This window comes from Hylobates moloch, unplaced genomic scaffold, assembly GCF_009828535.3.
Source record: "Hylobates moloch isolate HMO894 unplaced genomic scaffold, HMol_V3 SCAFFOLD_8, whole genome shotgun sequence".
In the NCBI taxonomy this organism is placed as follows: Eukaryota; Metazoa; Chordata; class Mammalia; order Primates; family Hylobatidae; genus Hylobates; species Hylobates moloch.
Genome location: NW_026652283.1, coordinates 3859973 through 3883452, shown reverse-complemented (window position 1 = coordinate 3883452; position 23480 = coordinate 3859973). Strand labels below are relative to the sequence as shown.

Sequence of the window (23480 nt, the reverse complement as noted above, 5' to 3'; positions counted from 1 at the left end):
GAATAAGCAGATAATTAATAGAGGAGAATGTTCAGAAACAGATATATACGTGTATGTATACCTATCTATATGTATATGTAAATTTAGGTTGTAATTAACAGTGGCACTTCAAAGTAGTGAGGAAAGAATATTCAATAAACGACATGGGGGCAACTGGTTAACCATTTGGCAAAAATAATCTCTTATTAAATAATTTTTTTCCAAGAATTAATTCCAAGAAGTAAATGGACAAATGTGAAGAAATGCCTGTTGAAGCATTTTTTTGGAATAGTGAAAAATAGAAAACCACTCAAATGTCTGTTCAGTAGATTATTTCAAATGTGTGTGTCTATTTATGTGTACGTAGTATACACATAAGTTATGGAACGCCATGAGTCTACTTTAAAATATGGCCGGGTGCAAGATGGCTCACACCTGTAATCCCAGCACTTTGGGAGGCCGAGGCAGGTGGATCACCTGGGGTCAGGAGTTTGAGACTGGCCTGGCCAACATGGCGAAAACCCGTTTCTACTAAAAATACAAAAATTAGCTGGATGTGGTGGCGCACATCTGTAATCCCAGCCACTCAGGAGCCTGAGGCACGGGAATCGCTTGAGCTCCGGAGGCGGAGGTTGCAGTGAGCCAAAATGGCGCCACTGCACTCCAGCCTGGGCGACAGAGGGAGGTTCTGCCTAAATAAATAAATAAAATGATGAAACAGATTTAAACTTAATGGAATGGAAGGATATCCACATAATCTTTAAAGTGAAAAGAAAAATCCGGTTCCAAATCTATAGGTATTCTTTGATTACATTTCTTTTTTCAATGTGTGGAGGCATAGAAAAGTCCAGAAGGATCTATAATGAGCTGTTTAATTTTCATTTCCTATGGGGTAGATCCTTTGTTGCATGGAAGATTATTTCACTCTGTTAGCTCTCTTTACATCAGTAGGAATACATCCTCATGGTTTTAAACTTCTTGAGGGAGCTTTCCTGACACTCTACCCTAGGTGAACATGCTAGCATTGCACTCTCTATTCACCATATTACCTATAAATCATATTGCACTTTTTAACTTTTCTAAATTACTTTTTGCTTTCTTTTCTAGATTATAAAATTCGTGAGGGCAGGGACAGTATGTAAAGGTTCCCTTGTGAGCAAATAACCACCACTTATCGAACTCTGTGTGCCAAATACTGTGCTAAATGCTTTCAATAATCTCACTCTTAGGGAGATATTAACTACCATCTCCATTTTGAGGATGAAGATATTGAAAGATTATGAAGTTTCTCCCAAATGCCATTGCCAGGCCTGTGTGACTCTTGGCCGTTACACGGTGATCAATAAAAATTTGTTTCATAGGAAAGAAATACAGCCAGCCGTGGCTTTAAGATCACTGGGTGATACAGTTGGACTAGAAACCCTTTAAACTCCTTCGTCACAGATACTCGCAAGCCCCGCCCACGACGACCGCCCGCGCGCGTACGGTTAAGCGTGCGGGGGCGGGGCGAGCTTGTGGGAGTGGGGCGGAGACAGATCTGACTGGCCAGCGTCGGGCGGAAGTCGGGAGGTTGGGTGGTCTGTAAACGCTGGCTTGTGACAGGGAGGGGGAGAAGGAAGGCCTTCGTAAAGGTTGCCTCTCCGTCCCTTCGCTCCCGGTGACCCGCGGGAAAAAAAAAATCCAACACCCAGGCCCCGCGGCTAGCCCCTTCCCACAGGCTCTCTCCGCTCGATTTTGTCACCGTTATGTGGGAAGCGAATCCAGTGAGTAGCCGGGCGGGACGGGGCGGGCCCAGGGGGCGGGGTTGATGAGAGAGGGGCGGGAGGGGGTCACCGGAACTGCTTCCCTGCGCTCTCTTCAGTCTGGGTGTTGAGTTCCGGGACCGGAGTTACCGGGCCTTTTGGCTTCTGCAGTCTGTACCTTTTTAAGCAGTGGAAGTACCTCGGTGGATTCTCCAATGCTTTACTGTTTTCTCGTTACAATTATTTATTTTACTTCCTGTGACGTTTCAGCCTCATCCCTTCACCATTTGTTGTTGTTTTTGAGACGGAGTCTCGCACTGTCGCCCAGGCTGGAGTGCAGTGGCGTGATCTCGGCTCACTGACTGCAGCCTCCGTCTCCTGGGTTCAAGCGATTCTCGTGCCTCAGCCTCCCGACTCCCTTCACTGTTTTTTGAAACTTTGTGTTTTGCTTTCTAATTGGAGTAACTGGCCTTGGAACCTGTGGTCAGTCATTTGCCTCAGGTTTACCTGCCAGTCCCACCGGTCTAAAGCAAGGGAATTGGACCCCCTTGTCTTGAATGGGCCTAAGAGGAGCCATCAGTTCTCCTTTTCCCTTATTGGTGGGCAGTCGTTTAAAACTTGGAGTATGGACTGTATGTTCTTAGATGTTTTCGTTCAGTGGACAAAGTGATGATCTGGAGCATTTCAACTGCAAGTCTGCCTTCTTCCTTGGTTGACCCTGGTATTTTCATTATGACTTCATGTATTTTTGTCTACTTTGCTTTTATAGATTTATTTATTTAAAGTGCAAGGTAGGGGCGGAAAAGTTTAGTACCCTTCCTCACCACCCATTGTAAGGATCACAGCCACCAGTCCTTAAAACAGAAGATAGGTTAACAAGGTAAAAGCATAGCAAATCTAATCAAAGTTTTACACCACCAGGCACTTCGGAGACCAGGGAGATCTCTATTTTTATGCGTAGGACCCATGAAGAATAGACAAGTGTGTAAAAATGTGATTGGACAAAGGATATACTCTAATGTTCATAAACTGAGGGAGGAAACCCAACAAGGTCTGTTTGTTCAGATTCTTCTTGGCCTCTCAGTGTATCATTTCTTCCTCCTACGGAGGAGGAAGGACCCTTCTGGAATGAGGGTCTTAGCGACCTACTATCAGGCAAGGTAGGTTAGATAATTTATGGCCAGTTCCTACAGAGAATGGCAGGGAAAAGTTACAGTAATAGTTCCAGTTTTTATGGCTTGCTTTGTAGGAGAGGGATCCTAGTTTCTGTCACTCACCTTGGGGAAGAAGAATTCTGGTTTCTGTGACTCACTTCTGTGACGAAAGATGGGCAGGAGACAGAAGGGCAAAAGAAGATCAGAGGGAGAGACTGCTTCTGAGGCTGCTTCTGAGGCCTTCCAATCTCTTTTAGTTCGAAGTACTCAGCATGCCAAAGTGTCATACTTTGGCACAGTATTTTTCTGAGCCCCAACACAACCCTCAGAGAGTGGGATCTATTTGCCAAGAGTATTCTTCTGTTATGGTTGAAACTGCCTGGTAAGGTGGCAGATGTACGGTATTTACAACTTAGGAGTTGACTGGAAAAATGGCAGAATCACATTTCAGCAAGTTGTTGGATTAAATACAGTCGTGCGCCTCTTAAGAATGGGGGTATGTTCTGAGAAATTCGTTGTTGGGTGATTTTTTCATTGCGCCAACATCATAGAGTGTACTTTCATAAGCCTGCTACACACCTAAGGCTATATGGAATAGCCTATTGCTCTTAACCTAGAAATCTGTACAGCATATTATTGTACTGAATACCGTAGGCATTTGTAACACAATGGAAAGTATTTGTGTATCTAAACATAGAAAAGATACAGTAAAATAAAGTATTATAATCTTTGGGACCACTGTTGTATATGCGATCCATGGTTGACTGAAAGCTTTTATACAATGCATAATTGTATATGAAACATATGAAACTACTCCTATGCTGAGATAACTGCGTAAATTTACTTTAATAACCCCTAATTTCCATATTTGCAATAATTTCCTATAATCAGTATTCTTCCCCTCTCATCTGGAATATATTTCCAGGTAAGTTAGAAAGTTTATCAGTACATTTCCCTATGTTTTTAAGTTAAGTTTTTATCCGGTAGAAACTAGTCGGTTCGTCTGGATTTGGTAGTTGCACATTATGGTTCCTTTTTGTGCATCATATAACAATAGTCATCATCTTAGTATTTTCGATTCATACGTATAATACTCTCTTCCAGCTGCATTAGAGGAAAGTAATTACTTGTATTTGATTTTAGCAAAAATAATTTAGAATAATGAGAATGTGCTGTCTGCTTATATATTCAGTTTCACTATCTGTCATCAACAGCCTTCATTTTGTATTTATATCTTTATGTAGCTATTATTCCATTTTTGTTATCAGTCTTTCTTAATTTTTCCATAACAAACCCTTTAGCCACCCAAGTATATGTCTTACTCAAGGTTTTAAATCTTTCACTATATTGTAAGCTTCACAAGGACAGGGGTTTTTCTCTGTTATTTTTCCTATAGTATCTTCAACTAGAGAACAGAGCCTGACACATAGTAGGCACTCAATAAATATTTGTTGAATTCATGATGGTGGTTGCACCAGCATGGACTAAAGATAATTCTTTGCTCCTACTATGAATTTTCCCTTCTGCGTCACACATACATCAGAATTTGCTGTTGGATTATTTGTGTGTTTGTGAGAATTATAAAGGCATTAATGAATGTCTTATATACTTGGTTTGTTATATCATTATCTCATTTATTTGTAAGAAATGGGTTTTCTTTGAAATCACCTGTGTGATTTTGCTAATTTCAGCAGAGCAGGCTGACTTTTGTTAAAAGTGGGGAACCCTCCACATATCATCCCACATTCTTCTTTTGCCACCCAAATAAGACATATTTGTCTTATTGCTACTGTATTTTATTACTACTAATAGTTTTTCTTCCTATGAGCATATGAATGATATCAATAAGCACAATTTGGTTTTAAAAATCAACATTCTACATGTGGGTTTCTCTAGTAATTTGTTAGTTTATTTTAGTTTCGCTTTCCTGGTTTCACTTACCACAATTTCACTTACCAGAAGTCAGCTGCGGTCTGAAAATATGAAATGGAAAATTCCAGAAATGAACAATTAATAACTTTTAAGTTGCATACTGTACTGTGTAGTGTGATGAAATCTCATGCCATTGTGCTCCATCCTGCCTGGGGCCACGAATCATCCCTTTGTCCAGCATATCCACACTGCATATACTCTACCTGCCTGCTGGTCATATAATAACATGTGATGTCACTCACTTATTTATTTATTTATTTATTTTTTTGAGAAGGAGTCTCGCTCTTTCACCCAGGCTGGAGTGCAGTGGCGCGATCTGGGCTCACTGCAGGCTCCGCCCCATGGGGTTCACGCCATTCTCCTGCCTCAGCCTCCCGCGTAGCTGGGACTACAGGCGCCCGCCACCTCGCCCGGCTAATTTTTTGTATTTTTAGTAGAGACGGGGTTTCACCATGTTAGCCAGGATGGTCTCGATCTCCTGACCTCGTGATCCGCCTGCCTCGGCCTCCCAAAGTGCTGGGATTACAGGCGTGAGCCACCACGCCCAGCCCTACTCACTTATTTATTGAGCACCTATTATAAGCCAGTTAGTGCGAAGTCCTGGGGTTTACAGTGGTGAACAGAACAGACTAGGCCCCAGCCTTTGTGGGTTTGCAGTCTGGTGCAGGCAGGCAGATATTAAACAAATAATTATGCAAATAACATTTAATTCAAATTGTGATAAAAAGATATGAAAGAAAAAGAGTACTATGACATTGTAGGGGGAGCTAGTACTAGACTGGGCAATCAGGAAAGGCCACCCTGTGAAAGTAACTTTTATAGAGATCTGAAGGATTGAGCAAGCATTAGCCAGGTAAAGGTTGGCTGGAAGGTGGGGAGAGCTATTCAGACAGCAGAGATAGTGTGAGCAAAGATCCTGAGGCAGAAAGGAGCTTGGTGCTTGAGAAAAAGAGAGAAGCCTATGTGGCTGGGACGTAGTGCGCCGGAAGACAAGCCCAGGAGGTAGGAACCAGGCCATGTGTGGATTTGTGGCACGTATTTAGGATTTTGAACTTTATCCTTAGAGGAGTGGTAACACATTGAAGGAAGTGTCATGAACATACTTATGTTTTTAAAAAGATTACTCTGGCTGCTGTGTGGAAAATGAGTTTATGTATTAGAAAATATGGTAGACATAATAATGGCCTCCCAAAGATATCCACATACTAATACCCAGAATCTGTGAATATGTTGTTACATGGCAAAGGGGAGGTTATTAGCTAATCGGCTGACCTTAAGATAAAGAGATTATCTTGGATTATCCAGGGGGGTCCCAGAGTAATCGCAAGGGTCCTTAAAAGTAGAACATGGGGACAAAAGACATGGAGTGACTATGGAAGAATGGTCAAAGAGATACAACATGGCTGGCTTTGGAGATGAAGGGAGGAGGTTACAAGCCAAGGTATGTGGGTAGCTTCTAGAAGCTTGAAAAACCACGGAAATAGATTCTCTCCTACAACCTTTAGAAGGGAATCAAACTCACCTTGATTTTAGCCCATTGAGACGCATGTAAGATTTCTACAGAAATGTAAGAAAATAAATTAGTGTTGTTTTTAAGCCACTGCGTTTGTGGTAATTTGTTCTAGCAGCAAAAGAAAACTAATACTGAGGGGGATAAGGGGCTGTAGGAAGACTAATTAGGAGGTTATAGTGTAGTCCAGGGTAGAGACGAAGGTGACTTCGGACTATGTGGGGAGACTATGAAGTCACTTATGAAGGTGACTACTAAGTGGGGAGAGAGAAGATCAATTCAAGCTGCATCTTAGATGATGACTTAGCTTTCTGTCACGGGCAGCCAGGAACAAGATGTTTTCACTGAGCTTGGAAAAGGGAAAGCCATATGGAAGATAACAGGAGTTTGGTTTTGAACTCACTATGTTTAATGTGCTTATGAGGCATCAAGTAGTAACGTTTGGAAGGCAGTTGGTTAGGTAGGTAAGTCTGGAGCTCAGAGAAGAAGGCTGGGCTGGAAATTGAAATTTGAGCCTCAGTGTCTATAGATAGTCTGTCACCCAAGCTGGAGTGCAGTGGCATGATCTCTGCTAACTGCAACCTCTACCTCCTGGGTTCAAGTGATTCTCGTGCCTCAGCCTCCTGAGTAGCTAGAACTACAGGTGTGCACCACCACACCTGGCTAGTTTTTGTATTTTAGTAGAGACAGGGTTTCACTGTGTTGGCCAGGCTGGTCTTAAGCTCCTGACCTCAAGAGATCACCCTTCTAGGCCTCCCAAAGTTGTGGGATTACAGGTGTGAACCACCATGCCCGGCCCCCAATAAAACAGTATTTTAGAAATTAATGTTTTTATTATCATTGAGAAGGATGATTTTTTTTTTTTTGCAACTTCTTGCAAAGTACTTATATCTCATTTGATGATAGATAGTTTGAGATGTAAGTTAGACCACATTTTGATTACTCTGTATGTCTACTAAATTAGGAAATGTTGTGCCACGATTATATATTGTCAGGAATTGCAACTTGTGTTTGCTGGCGCTGTCAGATGTTTTGGAATATCAAGGTCAAATACAGACTGAGAAATTATCGGAAGATTTCTCCCTGAAGATTATATCTTGTGCTCTTTCAGTTGCATTATTGACAAGCCTATAATATTAGGGTGAATGTTTCAACCAGCCTGAATGTTTGGAAGGTAGTAACAAATGGATTCTTAAGTCATTTTTTTACTTCTTCAGTATCTGGAAAGTATTTTCCCATGTTTTGTTTTAACATTTAGTCATGTTCTTTATACACAAAATAGTGTAATCAGTCTCCTCTGAGAAGTGAAGAAAACCATCAGGTTTTGGGAAGGAGTCACATCCTAGCAATTGAGCCATTTGCAGCATAGCTTGGTGACTTTGAAAAATATGGTATCTTATTCTCAGCATTAAAAATCAGGTATTGAAGTAGTAGGTTCATGCTATTTAAAATTCTAGATGTATCTCTGCTATACTCCATTTAAGCAGGACTCTAGAAAACATAGAATTACTTTTTGGTGTTGTCAGCGTTATGAAGAATTTTTTTGTTTTTTAAAATCTCATCCCTCGTTTCAGAAAGTTGTCAGCACCTTTTTCCTTGACAGCCAGCAAACTTGCGTGGGAAGAATAATCTTGCAAACGCTGCCATTTCCTTCTGCAACATCTGAGAGCACGTACTCTGAATAGTCAATATTTGATGATGTTTAATTTCCATTATTTCCTTCAACACTCAGTTATAATCAGGAGGCATATTGTTGACTCCTGTTTCATATAAAGAATCTTTTAGTAATATAACAGTGTATGTTTTTGCTATTTGTATACTTCATGCTCTGTCAATTTTGAATGTGTTGCACCTTTTTCAACTTATGTCATAGCTCACAAAAGTATCATTGTCTAAATAAAAACTGTCTTCCCTGTACTATAAGTTTTCACTGATATGTAGAACAAAAAGTTGTTGAGTACTTTTACCTTATATACTATATATGTGTCAAGGACTGATTTATATTTTCTCCACAGGTAGTTTGTCCAATTGTAAAACAAAATATATGCTAAAACACTCACATGATAGTAATTGCTCTTCTGTATTGTGTTGCATGATAATATATGACATCCAGTAGAATCATTTAATAAAGAATTTTGGTCAATAGCTTGTTTATTCTCAGGCATTAAATTTGACTTGACTAGCTTCTCAGCAGTATCAAGAATTTTTACCTGTTTTAGCTGAGGAATGCGTCTTTTCTCTTGGTTTCTTCTTTGTCCTTATCAACAAAGCAAATGGACTTTGTGCTTTGCGTGAAAATAATCTGAAAGTTTACTTGAGTTTTATACTACTATATTTAAGTAAATGCTAACTATGGTTGATATGAATGTATCAACAGAGAGCGAATATAATGGGATATTATAGTGAATGGTAACTTTAAAGAAAATAAAGTGATTTTCATGCAGATTATCATTAATCTTACATTTCAACTTTTCAAAATGTATGTAGACAAATTTATTTCATTACTTTGCCCCTGAAAATGCCTGTGAAAGATCTCATAGTCCCTGAGGACCGTCTTTTGAAGATTCTGAGAGAAAACAAGAAGGGCTAGGACTGAGTCATGAGGAACTCTAAAAGTTACAAGCTGAGGAGAAGTCAAAGTGCAAAGGAGATTCAGAGTTTATGGACAAAAAGTAAGATGATCTGGAGAGTGTCATGTCATAGAAACCAAGAGAAGAGTTATTCAGGACAGAGGATAAACTGTGAAATGTTACCGTGAGATAAGTAAGATGAGGACTGAAAAGAGCGTAGGATTTAGTAATGTGAAGCTCATTAGACATCCTAGGAAGTGTCTTTTGTTTGTTTGTTTATAAGTGATGATGGGTGGGAAAGATTGGATCAGAAGCTAGAAAAGTTAAATTGGAGTGGGTGTTAGCATAGAAACTGAAGAAATAAACATAGTGTGTAGACAAAGAGTTACAGTTAATAAGCCACCAAAGGAGACAAGATGAAATCCTAAAAGCACTCAATCTGAAAGAAGATGGAAAAAGAAGAAAAACAGAACAAAGAACAGGTGGGACCAAAAAAAAAAAAAAAGCAAATTACAAGATGGTAAACTCAAAGCTAACCATATCAATAATCATACTACATATAAATGGATCAAACACCCCAATTAAAATATAGAGATTTTCAGATTGGATTAAAAAAACAAGACCCAAGTATAAGTTGTCTGTAAGACATACACTTTGAATATAAAGACATGAATAGAATAAAACTAAATAGAGAAAGATACACAGTGCTAACACTAATGCAGAGAAAATGTGAGTGGTTTATTATTGTTAAGGTAGATTTCAGAGATAATGATATTATCAAGGATAAAGAATGTCATTTCTTAATGATAAAGAGATCAGTTAACCAGAAACAATCCTAGATATTTTAGACATCCAATATTAGAGCTTTAAAATACATGAAACAAAATTAATAGAATAGCAATAAGAAATAGATACCCAGTTAACTGGAGATTTCGGTAGTTTTCTCCAAATGATGGAATGAGCAGATAGAAAATGAGCAACAGTATAAAGAACTTTAACACCAGTATCAACTAACTTGATCTGCTTGGCATTTATGGAACAATTCACCCATCAACAGCTGAGTACATGGGTTTTCTTTTTTCCAACTACATAGAGAACGTATAAAAATATATACCATATTCTGGCCCATAAAACATATCTCAGTACATTTGAAAGAATTGAAGTCAAGCAAGATGTGCTTTCTGACCTAAATGGAATTAAGTTAGAAACCAGTAACAGAAAGATTGTAAAATTCCCAAACATTTGGTAAATAAATAACACTTTAAGGTAACCCATGGGTTAAAGAAATGAAAAGAGAAAATAGAAAGTATGAAAACAACATATCAAATTTGTAGGATGGTGCCAAAGCAGTACTTAGAGGGAAATTTGTAGCTAAATTAATGGCTGTATTGGAAAAGAAGAAATGTTACAAATCAATAATCACAGCTTTCCAAGAAACTAGAAAAAGAAGAAGTTAAACAGGAGCAAGGAAATAAAGGTTAGAGTGGAAATCACTACAACAGAAAACAACAGTGAAGATCAGTGAAACTGAAAGCTACTTCTTTGAGAACATCAATACTATTAATAAATTTCTAGCCCAGCAGATCAGGAGAAAAAGAAGACACAAATTACCAATATTAAGAATGAGAGCGGTAACATCACCACGTATTCTAAAGACATTAAAAGGATAATAAAGGAATGTTATGAACAACTTTATATCAAGCAGTATGACAACTTAGATCAAATGGACGTATTCCTAGAGAGATACAAACTGGTAAAGCTCACTGAAGAAACAGATAATACAAATAGTCTAACATCTGTTAAATAATTTGAATTTGCAGAAAAAAATCATTCTAAAAGAAAATTCTAGGTCCAGATGGTTTCAGTGGTGAATTCTACCAAATATTTAAGGAAGAAATAATACTAATTAACACAGTTTTAGAAAATGGAAGAGGAGGTAATACTTCACAACTCATTTCATAAGGCTGTCAGACCCTTATTTCAAAACCTATCATAGAAAACTACAGACCAATATCCTGCATGTACATACGTGCACAATTTTAAACAGAATTTTAGCAACTCAAATCTAACATATATAAAAGGATTAATACATCATGACCAACTGGTGTTTATTCCAAGAATGCAAGGTTTAATATTTGAACAGCAATCAATATAATTCATCAGGTAAACAAACTAAAATGAAAAACTATATGGTGATTCCAGTACATGCAGAAAAAGCCTTTGACAAAATCGAATATCGATTCCTGATTAAAATTCTTAGCAACCTAGGAATAGAAAGGAACTTGCTCAACCTGATGGAAGGTATGTGGAAGGGAGTTAACTCAGCAGGCTGGGGTTGTTCAAACCTTGCCCATTCTTAAGCTTGTTTCCATGACTGTCCTTTGCTCACCTCCAGGGAACTAAGCTCTTGAAATTTTTTGTCTTAATAGTGTATTTGCATGCCTGAGTCTTTGAGCCGTGCTATACCAGCTTGTCCAGATTGTTTATACTAGCAATGCAGTTTATGGTGAAGACCTGCTTTCCCTCTGGGAATCTGGAGCTTCAGTAACAGGTCAGTCACACAGGTGCTGTTATGTTTATATGACTGATACCCAGTAAAAGCCCTGTACAGTTTGGCTCAAGTGAACTTCCTTGGTTGGTAACACTTTGCACATACTGTCACACATAGTTGGGAGAATGAAGTGTGTTCCATGTGACTACACTGGGAAGGGACACTTGGAACCTTGTATGTGGTTTCTTCTAGACTTCACCCCATATGCTTTTCCCCTTTGCTGATTTTACTCTATGTTCTTTCACTGTAATAAAGTGTAACCATGAGTAGAGCAACTTTTGAGTCTTGTGAGTCCTAGCAAATCATCAACCCTGAGGGTTGTCTTAGGGACCCCTGACACAAAGGGCATCTTCAGAATGCCTTTATCTAACAACTTAATGGTGAAAGACTACTTTCTCCCAAGGCAATGATGTCCATTCTTTATTCAGTATTCTACTAGAGGTTCTAAGGAAAAAGGCAAGAAAGGAAAAAGGCATCTAAATCTTAGAAGAAGTAAAGCTGTCTTTATTCAGATGATATGATGCCTATGTAAAATCTAATGGAATCTTTGAAAAGCTCTTAGAACTAATAAACGAGTTTCATAAGGTTGCTAGGTATGGAATTCATATATAAAAATCAATGTATCTCTATACAGTAGCAACATATAATCAGAAATTGACTTTTAAAATGCAATTCCACTTACAGTACTATCAAAAATATGAAATAAGCCTGAAAGTAGCAGAAAAGATTCGCAAGATCTGTACATTGAAACCTACAAAACATTCTTGAAAAAATTAAGACCTAAATAAGTCAAGAGATATAATTTATTCATGGGTTGGAATACTCAATATTGTTAAGATGCCAATTTTCTCCAGACAGATTGATAATTCAATGCAATCCCAGTAAAAAAATCAAGGACCTAGAATAGCCAAAGCAATTCTGAAAAAGAAGAACAAATTTGGAGAGCTAATGCTACCTGATTTAATGATTCCATGTGAAGCAACAATAATCAAAACAGTGTGGTATTGGCATCAAGTTAGGGAAGTTAATTAATGGAATGGAATAGAATAAAAAATAGGGCCACAAACAAGTGATTTTTTAATAAAGGTACGAATCAGTGGGAAAAGGACAGTTGTTTTAACTAATGATGCTGAAACAATTGGATACCCATATGCAGAAAAATGAACGTCACTCCATACTTTGCTGTACTATAAAAATTATATATTTATATAGTATTTATATTAGTATATAAAATATACTAATATAAAATATATAGTATAGAAAAATTTATAAGCTATAAAATTTACTACAAATGGATCATAGACCTAAATGCAGAATCTAAAACTACAAATTTCCAGGTGAAAAAAATAGAAAAAAATATATATTTATTTTTTTGAGACAGAGTCATGCTCGGTTGCCTAGGCTGTAGTGCAGTGGTGTGATCATAGTTCATTGTAACATTGAACTCCTGGGCTCAAGCAGTCCTCTTGCCTGTCTCCCAAGTAGCTACAGGTGCATGCTACCATGCCCAGCTAATTTTTAAATTTTTTGTAGAGATGGGGTTTTGCTATGTTCCCCAGGCTAGTCTCAAACTACTGACTTCAAGTGATCTAGTCTAAAACTCCTGGTCTCAATCTTCTGGGTGCAGCCTCCCAAAGTGCTGTGATTACAGGGATGAGCCACTATGCTTGGCTGAGAAAAATCTTTTTCAAATTTTAAAATTTGTATTTCTCTAATGACTAATGATGTTGAACATCTTTTCATGTATTTTCCATCTGCTTGTTTTCTTTGGTGTAGTTCCTGTTAGCATTGGTTAGGCACGGAGTCTCGCTCCATCGCCCAGGCTGGAGTGCAGTGGTGCTATCTCGGCTCACTGCAAGCTCCGCCTCCTGGGTTCACGCCATTCTCCTGCCTCAGCCTCCCGAGTAGCTGGGACTATAGGCGCCCTCCACCACGCCCAGCTAATTTTTTTGTATTTTTGGTAGAGTTGGCATTTCACCGTGTTAGCCAGGATGGTCTCAATCTCCTGATCTTGTGATCTGCCCACCTCGACCTCCCAAAGTGCTGGGATTACAGGCGTGAGCCATCACGCCTGGCCACAAAGATTCTTTTTAGCTACAATACCAGCACTATGATTGATAAAAGAAAAAAGTGATAAAACAGACTTTATCAAAATTAAAAACTTCTGCTGTTGAAAACATGCTTCTAGGAGAATGAAAAGATAAGCCACAGACTGGAGAAAGTATTTAAAAAACATATAACTGATAAATGACTTGTACCTAGAATATATTAAGAACTCTGAAATCTCAAGAGAAGGAACTCAATTTTTTAAAGTGAGCTAAAGATATGAATAGACACTGCACCAGAGAAGATAAGCAGATGGGAAATAACAACATGAAAAGATGTTCAACATCATTATTCTTTAGGGAAATGGAAAATAGAACCACAATACTGCCCCTCTATCAGATTGGCAAAAATTTAAAAAAGCCCTAATGCCATTTATGAGGACTTTGCCTTCCTGATCTAATCACCTCCCAAAGGCCCCATTTTCATATATCATCACATTAGGAGTTAGAATTTCAACATAACAATTTGGCAAGGACACAAACGTTTAGTGTATAACATTCTGGCCCTGGCCCTTCCCTTCACAAAACATTTGTGTCTTCCTTGCATGCAAATTACATTCATTTTATCCCAATCACCCCAAAGCTTAACTGATACCAGCATCAACTTTAAAGTCCAACATCTCATCTAAATATTATCTAAATCAGATGCAGTCGAGCCCAAGGTATGATTCATCCTGAGGCAAATTCTCCTCCAGCTGTGACCCTGTGAAACCAAATATGTGCTTCCAAAATGCAATGGTGGTCTGAGTTTGGTGGCTTGTGCCTGTAATCCCAGCTACTTGGCAGGCTGAGGTGGGAGGATCACTTGAGGCCAGGAGTTGAAGACCAGCCTGAGCAACATGGCCAACATGGTCAACAAGACTCTGTCTCTGAGAAAATTGAAAAATTAATTAGCCAGGCATGGTGGCATGTGCTTGTAGTCCCAGCTCCTCAGGAAGCTGAAGCACAAGGATCACTTGATACTAGGAGTTCGAGGTTGCAGTGAGCTATGATGTGTCACTGCACTTTAGCCTGGACAACAGAGCAAGACCCTGTCTCTAAAAAAATTAAAAAGTTAAAAAATATAGTGGTGTTCTAGTCATAGGGTAGACGTTCCATTCCGAATGGGAGAAAAAGGAAGGAAGAAAGGGGTGACAGGTCCCGAGCAAGTTCCATGAAATCTTAAGGCTACAAAGTGAATGATGGGCTTGACACCCTGCCTTCCAGAGAAGTGGAAGTGCTGCCTTCTGAACCCTCTGTTGGGGTTGGTCACAATCCCTGGGCTTTGAGAGGTCCAGCCCTCATGAGTCATCTGGCCTATTGAAAGCAAGGCAGTGGTTCTCTCTTTTGTTGAACCAAGGAGGCATCCCCCGAATGATCTCTGAATTGCTTTTAGAATCCTTCCTTGTCTTAAAGAAGAGCACACATTTGCAGCTGAATTGCTCTATAGTCCCATCCTGAAAAGTCCAAGAAGTCTACCAACCCTCCTTCATTTCTTCCCATCTACTATTTTTTCATTTCAAATTGACAGTTTTCCTGCCAGGGCGGTCCACATCCATACTAATCTTATCAAATGATCATTTGGCCACAACCTTAGTGTTGTCCTGTGAACAGACTTTCTCGTTCTTTTCAATATGGGTAGGTTGAGAATTTTCTGCATCTTTAAGTACTGGTTCTTTTTTGCTTAACAATTCTGTCTTTAAGTCATTCTCTCTTCTTGCGTTTTATTTAAGCAGTCAGGAGGACCCAGGCCACTCCTTCAGCAAATTGTTTAGAGATTTCCTCAGCCAAATATGCAATTTCATCACTTGCAAATGCATATACCTTTGTAACTGTTGTATCTTTATGTTGGATTAACCGTTTTATCATGATAAAATGACCCTACTTTTTATAGTAACACTTTTTGGTTTGAAGTCTATTTTGCCTGGCATTAGTATAGCCACTCCAGCTTTTTTATGACTGTTGTTTGCATGGTATTTTCTATTTATCCTTCTACTTTCCACCTATTTGTATCTTCGAATCTAAAGTGTATTTCTGTGGACAGCATATAGTTGGATTTCAAAAAAATCTAATCTGAAAAATCTACCTTTTGATTGGATTAGTTTACTCACATTTAATACTATTATTTAATTGCATGTTATATTATTATTTACATCTGCCTTTTTTTTTTTTTTTTTTTAGCAGAGTCTCACTCTGTCACCCAGGCTGGAGGGCAGTGGTGCAATCTCGGCTCACTGCAACCTCCGCCTCTTGGTTCAAGCGATTTCCCTGCCTCAGCCTCCCAAGTAGCTGGGACTACAGGTGCGTGCCACCACGCCTGGCTAATTTTTTGTATTGTAGTAGAGACAGGGTTTCACCATGTTGGTCAAGATGGTCTCAATCTCCTGACCTTGTGATCCACCCGCCTCGGCCTCCCAAAGTGCTGGGATTACAGGCGTGAGCCGCCGCACCGGCCTACATCTGCCATTTTACTTTTTGTTTTCTGTTTAATTTTTTTCAAATGTTGGAATATTCACATCTATAAAATAATGTATCTTGGAGATAGTACCCAAGTCTAAACATGAATTTATTTATGTTTCGTATATGCCTTCTACACATAGTTCAAAGGTAATTTCATATAATATTTTTCTTTTTTTTTTTTTTTTTGAGATGGAGTCTTGCTCTGTCGCCCAGGCTCAAGTGCAGTGACATGATCTCGGCTCACTGTGAACCCCCACCTCCTGGGTTCAAATGATCCTCCTGCCTCAGCCTCCCAAGTAACTGGGATTACAGGCGCCTACCATCACACCTGGCTAATTTTTGTATTTTTTTTTTAAATAGAGATGGAGTTTCACCATGTTGGCCAGGCTGGTCTTGAACTCCTTACCTCAAGTGATCCACACACCTGGGCCTCCCAGGGTGCTGGGATTACAGGTGTGAGCCACCGCACCCAGCCTGAATATTCATATATAAATTCTCAACAGTAAAAAGTATGACATACATTTAATACAGTGAAAAGATAATGCGTTCAGGATAACTAAGCAGTGCAATAGCATCACCAGAATACCTTTATCAGATGTTAAACAACAGCAACAGCAAACAGTGGCAAGCTTTGTCTCCACCTATGATGCTGTGTTTTGATTAAAATGTTCCTATACACTGTATTTTTTGACTTTAGGTAAAACATCAGAAGCGATTGAGGGACCAAGTAGTGGCTCCTATAGGGGTGAGGAAGCATTTTGCTGGATGGCTTTTAAAAATGTTTCCTTTAGAGTCATCTACCTCATTAACAATGGTTTTTGTTGGCCGGGCGCCGTGGCTCACGCTTGTAATCCTGGCACTTTGGGAGGCCGAGGCAGGCGGATCATGAGGTCAGGAGATCGAGACCACGGTGAAACCCCGTCTCTACTAAAAATACAAAAAAAATTAGCTGGGCGTGGTGGCGGGTGCCTGTAGTCCCAGCTAATCGGAGAGGCTGAGGCAGGAGAATGGTGTGAACCCCGGGAGGCGGAGCTTGCAGTGAGCCGAGATTGCGCCACTGCACTCCAGCCTGGGCGACAGAGTGAGACTCTGTCTCCAAAAAAAAAAAAAAAAGAAAAGAAAAGAAACAATGGTTTTTGTCTTAGAAATCTTTCTTTGATGTTATAAATTGACATGAATTCTTGTTTGGTATGAATGCACACTGCTCCAGACCTTTAGTAATCTATTACATCACATGTTTTCATCATGTTATCTACAGCCACTTTCTCTGCATTGTTAATGTTATCTTCATCACTGTTATCAAGTCACCTTGATTCAGAACCATTTTAATTATTTCACCATTGATACTGAATGAACAACTGGAGCCTCATTATCAATATTAGAAACATCTTTGATATTCACTTCTTCCAGCTTACTGATAGACTCTGGAGGTACATTTTTTTGCATATGTCAGGAGGTTATATATCTTTTTTTTTCCCTCGGATGATATACAGAGTCCCTCGAAATCACCAATTGTTCATCATCAACACTGAACATAGTCTCAGGCCAGAGGTTGTGTCGGGCACGACTGTGTCTTCAGTCATTGTTTTACAAGTGTTGGCAACTGCATTTATGGCATCCTCCATGCTAAACTACTTTTGAAAACTTTCTACACCCTTATCTCTGTTCACTGTTGCTAGCATGCTATTCAAGAATATATTTTTATATTTACTCTTTATTGATCTAAGGATATCCTGGTCACATGGCTTAATTAATGAAGTCACATTTTGGGGAAAGTACATGGTAGAAACATTATTTTTTATGGGAATTTCAGCTGGAGGATGAGCAGAACAGTTGTCAAGGAATAACAAAATCTTACAGTCTAGCTTCACTGCAGTAAGCATGAGCCACTAGTACAAAATGTTTGTGAAACTAGTCAGAAAAGAGGTTTCTGGTGATACATGCCTTTTCTTTTCCTTTTTTTTTTTTTTTTTTTTTTAGCATAATGACTGGTAAGAAATTCACTCCTTGAATACAGTGAGGACATGAGGTTTTGCCTGTCAAAGCAAGTTTACACTTATATGTGTATTAGCACATCCCAGCACAGTTATTCTGTCCTTGGCATCCTTAATTCCTGTAAAGGGTGTGTCTCAGCAGCTGTAATTGGTGTCTTTCTGGGATAATAATGTCAAAACAGTGATGTTTCATCGGCATTATAGACTTAGTGTCAGATGTTTATCCGCAATGACCTTGGCAAACTCATCAATGAATTTCTCTGTTGCTTCATGATCACCGTGTTTTATCCCTACATGTCTTTAAAATTTTAATGCTGTATCTTTTTTTTTAATTATTATTCTTTAAGTTCCAGGGTACATGTGCACAATGTGCAGGTTTGTTTCATATGTATACATGTGCCATGTTGGTTTGCTGCCCCCATTAACTCGTCATTTACATTAGGTATTTCTCCTAATGCTATCCCTTCCCCAGCCCCCCACCCCCCAACAGGCCCTGGTGTGTGATGTTCCCCGCCCTGTGTCCAAGTGTTCTCATTGTTGAGTTCCCACCTATGAGTGAGAACATGTGGTGTTTGGTTTTCTGTCCTTGCAATAGTTTGCTCAGAATGAATGGTTTCCAGCTTCATCCATATCCCTGCAAAGGACTTGAACTCATCCTTTTTTTTATGGCTGCATAGTATTCCATGGTGTATATGTGCAACATTTTCTTAATCCAGTCTATCATTGATGGACATTTGGGTTGGTTCCAAGTCTTTGCTATTGTGAATAGTGCCACAGTAAACATATGTGTGCATGTGTCTTTATAGTAGCATGATTTATAATCCTTTGGGTATATACCCAGTAATGCAATCGCTGGGTCAAATGGTATTTCTAGTTCTAGATCCTTGAGGAATCGCCACACTGTCTTCCATCTTCCACAATGGTTGAACTAGTTTACACTCCCACCAACAGTGTAAAAGCGTTCCTGTTTCTCCACATCCTCTCCAGCACCTGTTGTTTCCTGACTTTTTAATGATTGCCATTCTAACTGGTGTGAGATGGTATCTCATTGTGGTTTTGTTTTGCGTTTCTCTGATGACCAGTGATGATGAGCATTTTTTCGTGTGTCTGTTGGCTGCATAAATGTCTTCTTTTGAAAAGTGTCTATTCATATCCTTTGCCCACTTTTTGATGGGGTTGTTTGATTTTTTTCTTGTAAACTTGTTTAAGTTCTTTGTAGATTCTGGATATTCGCCCTTTGTCAGATGGGTAGGTTGCAAAAATTTTCTTCCATTCTGTAGGTTGCCTGTTCACTCTGATGGTAGTTTCTTGTGCTGTGCAGAAACTCTTTAATTAGATCCCATTTGTCTATTTTGCTTTTGTTGCCACTGCTTTTGGTGTTTTAGTCATGAAGTCCTTGCCCATGCCTATGTCCTGAATGGTATTGCCTAGGTTTTCTTCTAGAGTTTTTATGGTTTTAGGTCTAACATTTAAGTCTTGAATCCATCTTGAATTAATTTTTGTATAAGGTGTAAGGAAGGGATCCAGTTTCAGCTTTCTACATATGGCTAGCCAGTTTTCCCAGCACCATTTATTAAATAGGAAATCCTTTTCCCATTGCTTGTTTTTGTCAGGTTTGTCAAAGATGAGATGGTTGTAGATGTGTGGTGTTATTTCTGAGGCCTCTGTTCTGTTCCATTGGTCTATATCTCTGTTTTGGTACCAGTACCATGCTGTTGTGGTTACTGTAGCCTTGTAGTATAATTTGAAATCAGGTAGCATGATGCCTCTAGCTTTGTTCTTTTTGCTTAGGATTGTCTTGGCAATGCGGGCTCTTTTTTGGTTCCATATCAACTTTAAAGTAGCTTTTTCAATTCTGTGAAGAAAGTCATTGTGTAGCTTGATGGGGATGGCATTGAATCTATAAATTACCTTGGGCAGTATGGCCATTTTCACAATATTGATTCATCCTATCCATGAGCATGGAATGTTCTTCCATTCGTTTGTGTCCTCTTTTATTTCGTTGAGTAGTGGTTTGTAGTTCTCTTTGAAGAGGTCCTTCACATCCCTTGTAAGTTGGATTCCTAGGTATTTTCTCTTTGTAGCAATTGTGAATGGGAGTTCACTCATGATTTGGCTCTCTGTCTGTTATTGGTGTATAGGAATGCTTGTGATTTTTGCACATTGATTTTGTATCCTGAGACTTTGCTGAAGTTGCTTATCAGCTTAAGGAGATTTTGGGCTGAGACAATGGGGTTTTCTAAATATACAATCATATCGTCTGCAAACAGGGACAATTTGACTTCCTCTTTTCCTAATTGGATACCCTTATTTTTTTCTCTTGCCTGACTGCCCTGGCCAGAACTTTCAACACTATGTTGAATAGGAGTGGTGAGAGAGGGCATCCCTGTGTTGTGCCAGTTTTCAGAGGGAATGCTTCCAGTTTTTGCTCATTCAGTTTGATATTGGCTGTGGGTTTGTGATAAATAGCTCTTATTATTTTGAGATATGTTCCATCAATACCTAGTTTATTGAGAGTTTTTAGCATGAAAGGCTGTTGAATTTTGTTGAAGGCCTTTTCTGCATCTATTGAGAGAATCATGTGGCTTTTGTGTTTGGTTCTGTTTATGCGATGGATTACATTTATTGATTTGCGTATGTTGAACCAGCCTTGCATCCCAGGGATGAAGCCAACTTGATTGTGGTGGATAAGCTTTTTGATGTGCTACTGGATTCGGTTTGCCAGTATTTTATTGAGGATTTTTGCATCAATGTTCATCAGGGATATTGGTCTAAAATTCTCTTTTGTTTGTTGTTTCTCTGCCAGGCTTTGGTATCAGGATGGTGCTGGCCTCATAAAATGAGTTAGGGAGGATTCCCTCTTTTTCTATTGATTGGAATAGTTTCAGAAGGAATGGTACCAGCTCCTCTTTGTACCTCTAGTAGAATTCAGGACCGTCTGGTCCTGGACTTTTTTTGGTTGGTAGGCTATTAATTATTGCCTGAATTTCACAGCCTGTTACTGGTCTATTCAAGGATTCAACTTCTTCCTGGTTTAGTCTTGGGAGGGTGTATGTGTCCAGGAATTGCCTCTATTGCTTCTAGATTTTCTAGTTTATTTGCGTAGAGGTGTTTATAGTATTATCTGATGGTAGTTTGTATTTCTGTGGGATCAGTGGTGATATCCCATTTATCATTTTTTATTGTGTCTATTTGATTCTTCTCTCTTTTCTTCTTTATTAGTCTTGCTAGTGGTCTATCAATTTTGTTGATCTTTTCAAAAAACCAGCTCCTGGATTCATTTATTTTTTTGAAGAGTTTTTTGTGTCTCTGTCTCCTTCAGTTCTGCTCTGATCTTAGTTATTTCTTGCCTTCTGCTAGCTTTTGAATTTGTTTGCTCTTGCTTCTCTAGTTCTTTTAATTGTGATGTTAGCATGTCGATTTTAGATCTTTCCTGCTCTCTCTTGTGGGCATTTAGTGCTATAAATTTCCCTCTACACACTACTTTAAATGTGTCCCAGAGATTCTGGTGCATTGTGTCTTTGTTCTCATTGTTTTCAAAGAACATCTTTATTTCTACCTTCATTTAGTTATTTAACTAGTAGTCATTTAGGAGCAGATTGTTCAGTTTCCATGCAGTTGTGTGGTTTTGAGTGAGTTTCTTAATCCTGAGTTCTAATTTGATTGCACTGTGGTCTGAGAGACAGTTTGTTATGATTTCTGTTCTTTTACATTTGCTGAGGAGTGCTTTACTTCCAACTATGTGGTCAATTTTGGAATAAGTACAATGTGGTGCTGAGAAGAATGTGTATTCTGTTGATTTGGAGTGGAGAGTTCCGTAGATGTCTATTAGGTCTGCTTGGTGCAGAGCTGAGTTCAAGTCCTGGATATCCTTGTTAACCTTCTGTCTTGTTGATCTATCTAATATTGACAGTGGGGTGCTAAAGTCTCCCATTATTATTGTGTGGGAGTCTAAGTCTCTTTGTAGGTCTCTAAGGACTTGCTTTATGAGTCTGGGTACTCCTGTATTGGGTGCATATATATTTAGGATAGTTAGCTCTCCTTGTTGAATTGATCCCTTTACCATTATGTAATGGCCGCCTTTGTCTCTTTTGATCTTTGTTGGTTTAAAGTCTGTTTTATCAGAGACTAGGATTGCAACCCCTGCTTTTTTTTGCTTTCCATTTGCTTGGTAGATCTTCCTCCATCCCTTTATTTTGAGCCTGTGTGTGTCTCTGCATGTGAGATGGGTCTCCTGAATGCAGCACACTGATGGGTCTTGACTCTATCCAATTTGCCAGTCTGTGTCTTTTAATTGGGGTATTTAGCCCGTTTATATTTAGGGTTAATATTGTTATGTGTGAATCAGATTCTGTCATTATGATGTTAGTTGGTTATTTTGCCCATTAGTTGATGCAGTTTCTTCCTAGCATGGATGGTCTTTACAGTTTGGCATGTTTTTCAGTGGCTGGTATGGGTCGTTCTTTCCATGTTTAGTGCTTCTTTCAGGAGCTCTTGTAAGGCAGGCCTGGTGGTGACAAAAATCTCTCAGCATTTGCTTGTCTGTAAAGGATTTTATTTCTCCTTCAGAAACTTAGTTTGGCTGGATATGAAATTCTGGGTTGAAAATTCTTTTCTTTAAGAATGCTGAATATTGGCCCCCACTCTCTTCTGGCTTGTAGAGTTTCTGCGGAGAGATCCACTGTTAGTCTGACGGGCTTCCCTTTGTGGGTAACCCGACCTTTCTCTCTGGCTGCCCTTAACATTTTTTTCCTCATTTCAACCTTGGTGAATCTGGCAATTATGTATCTTGGGGTTGCTCGTCTCAAGGAGTATGTTTGTGGTGTTCTCTGTATTTCCTGAATTTGAATGTTGGCCTGCCTTGCTAGGTTGGGGGAAGTTCTCCTGGATAATATCCTGAAGAGTGTTTCCAGCTTGGTTCCATTCTCCCCATCACTTTCAGGTACACCAGTCAAATGTAGATTTGGTCTTTTCACATAGTCCCATATTTCTTGGAGGCTTTGTTCATTTCTTTTTACTCTTTTTTTCTCGAAACTTCTCGCTTCATTTCATTCATTTGATCTTCAGTCACTGATACCCTTTCTTCCACTTGATTGAATCAGCTACTGAAGCTTGTGCATCCGTCACATAGTTCTTGTGCCATGGTTTTCAGCTCCATCAGGTCATTTAAGGTCTTCTCTTACACTGTTTATTCTAGTTAGCCATTCGTCTAATTTTTTTCAAGGTTTTTAGCTTCCTTGCGATGGGTTCAACATCTTCCTTTAGCTCAGAGAAGTTTGTTATTATCAACCTTCTGAAGCCAACTTCTGTCATTTCCTCAAAGTCATTCTCCATCCAGCTTTGTTCTGTTGCTCGCGAGGAACTGCGTTCCTTTGGAGGAGAAGAGGTGCTCTGGTTTTTAGAATTTTCAGCTTTTCTGCTCTGGTTTCTCCCCATCTTTGTGGTTTTATCTACCTTTGGTCTTTGATGACGGTGACCTGCAGATGGGGTTTTGGTCTAAATAT

At 39.1% G+C, this 23480-nt stretch overlaps 1 protein-coding gene across 4 annotated transcripts in view; it reads left to right on the top strand.

Moving 5' to 3' along the window:
* The first annotated feature begins 1509 nt into the window (after positions 1 to 1509).
* The window catches only part of PARP11 (poly(ADP-ribose) polymerase family member 11), a 64948-nt gene continuing 42977 nt past the window's right edge, over positions 1510 to 23480 (top strand). For 2 of the 4 annotated variants that reach the window (XM_058442771.1, XM_058442772.1), the window contains exons 1-2: positions 1510 to 1742; positions 11317 to 11438. Coding sequence is in view for 1 of the 4 variants with exons in the window: in XM_032159337.2 (XP_032015228.1) it covers positions 1725 to 1742 (18 nt within the window). In the remaining 3 variants the exon portion in view is untranslated. Of the gene's footprint in view, positions 1743 to 1876; positions 2443 to 11316; positions 11439 to 23480 lie in introns of those variants that run through there. The other 2 variants (XM_032159337.2, XM_032159338.2) reach the window with 2 other exon arrangements.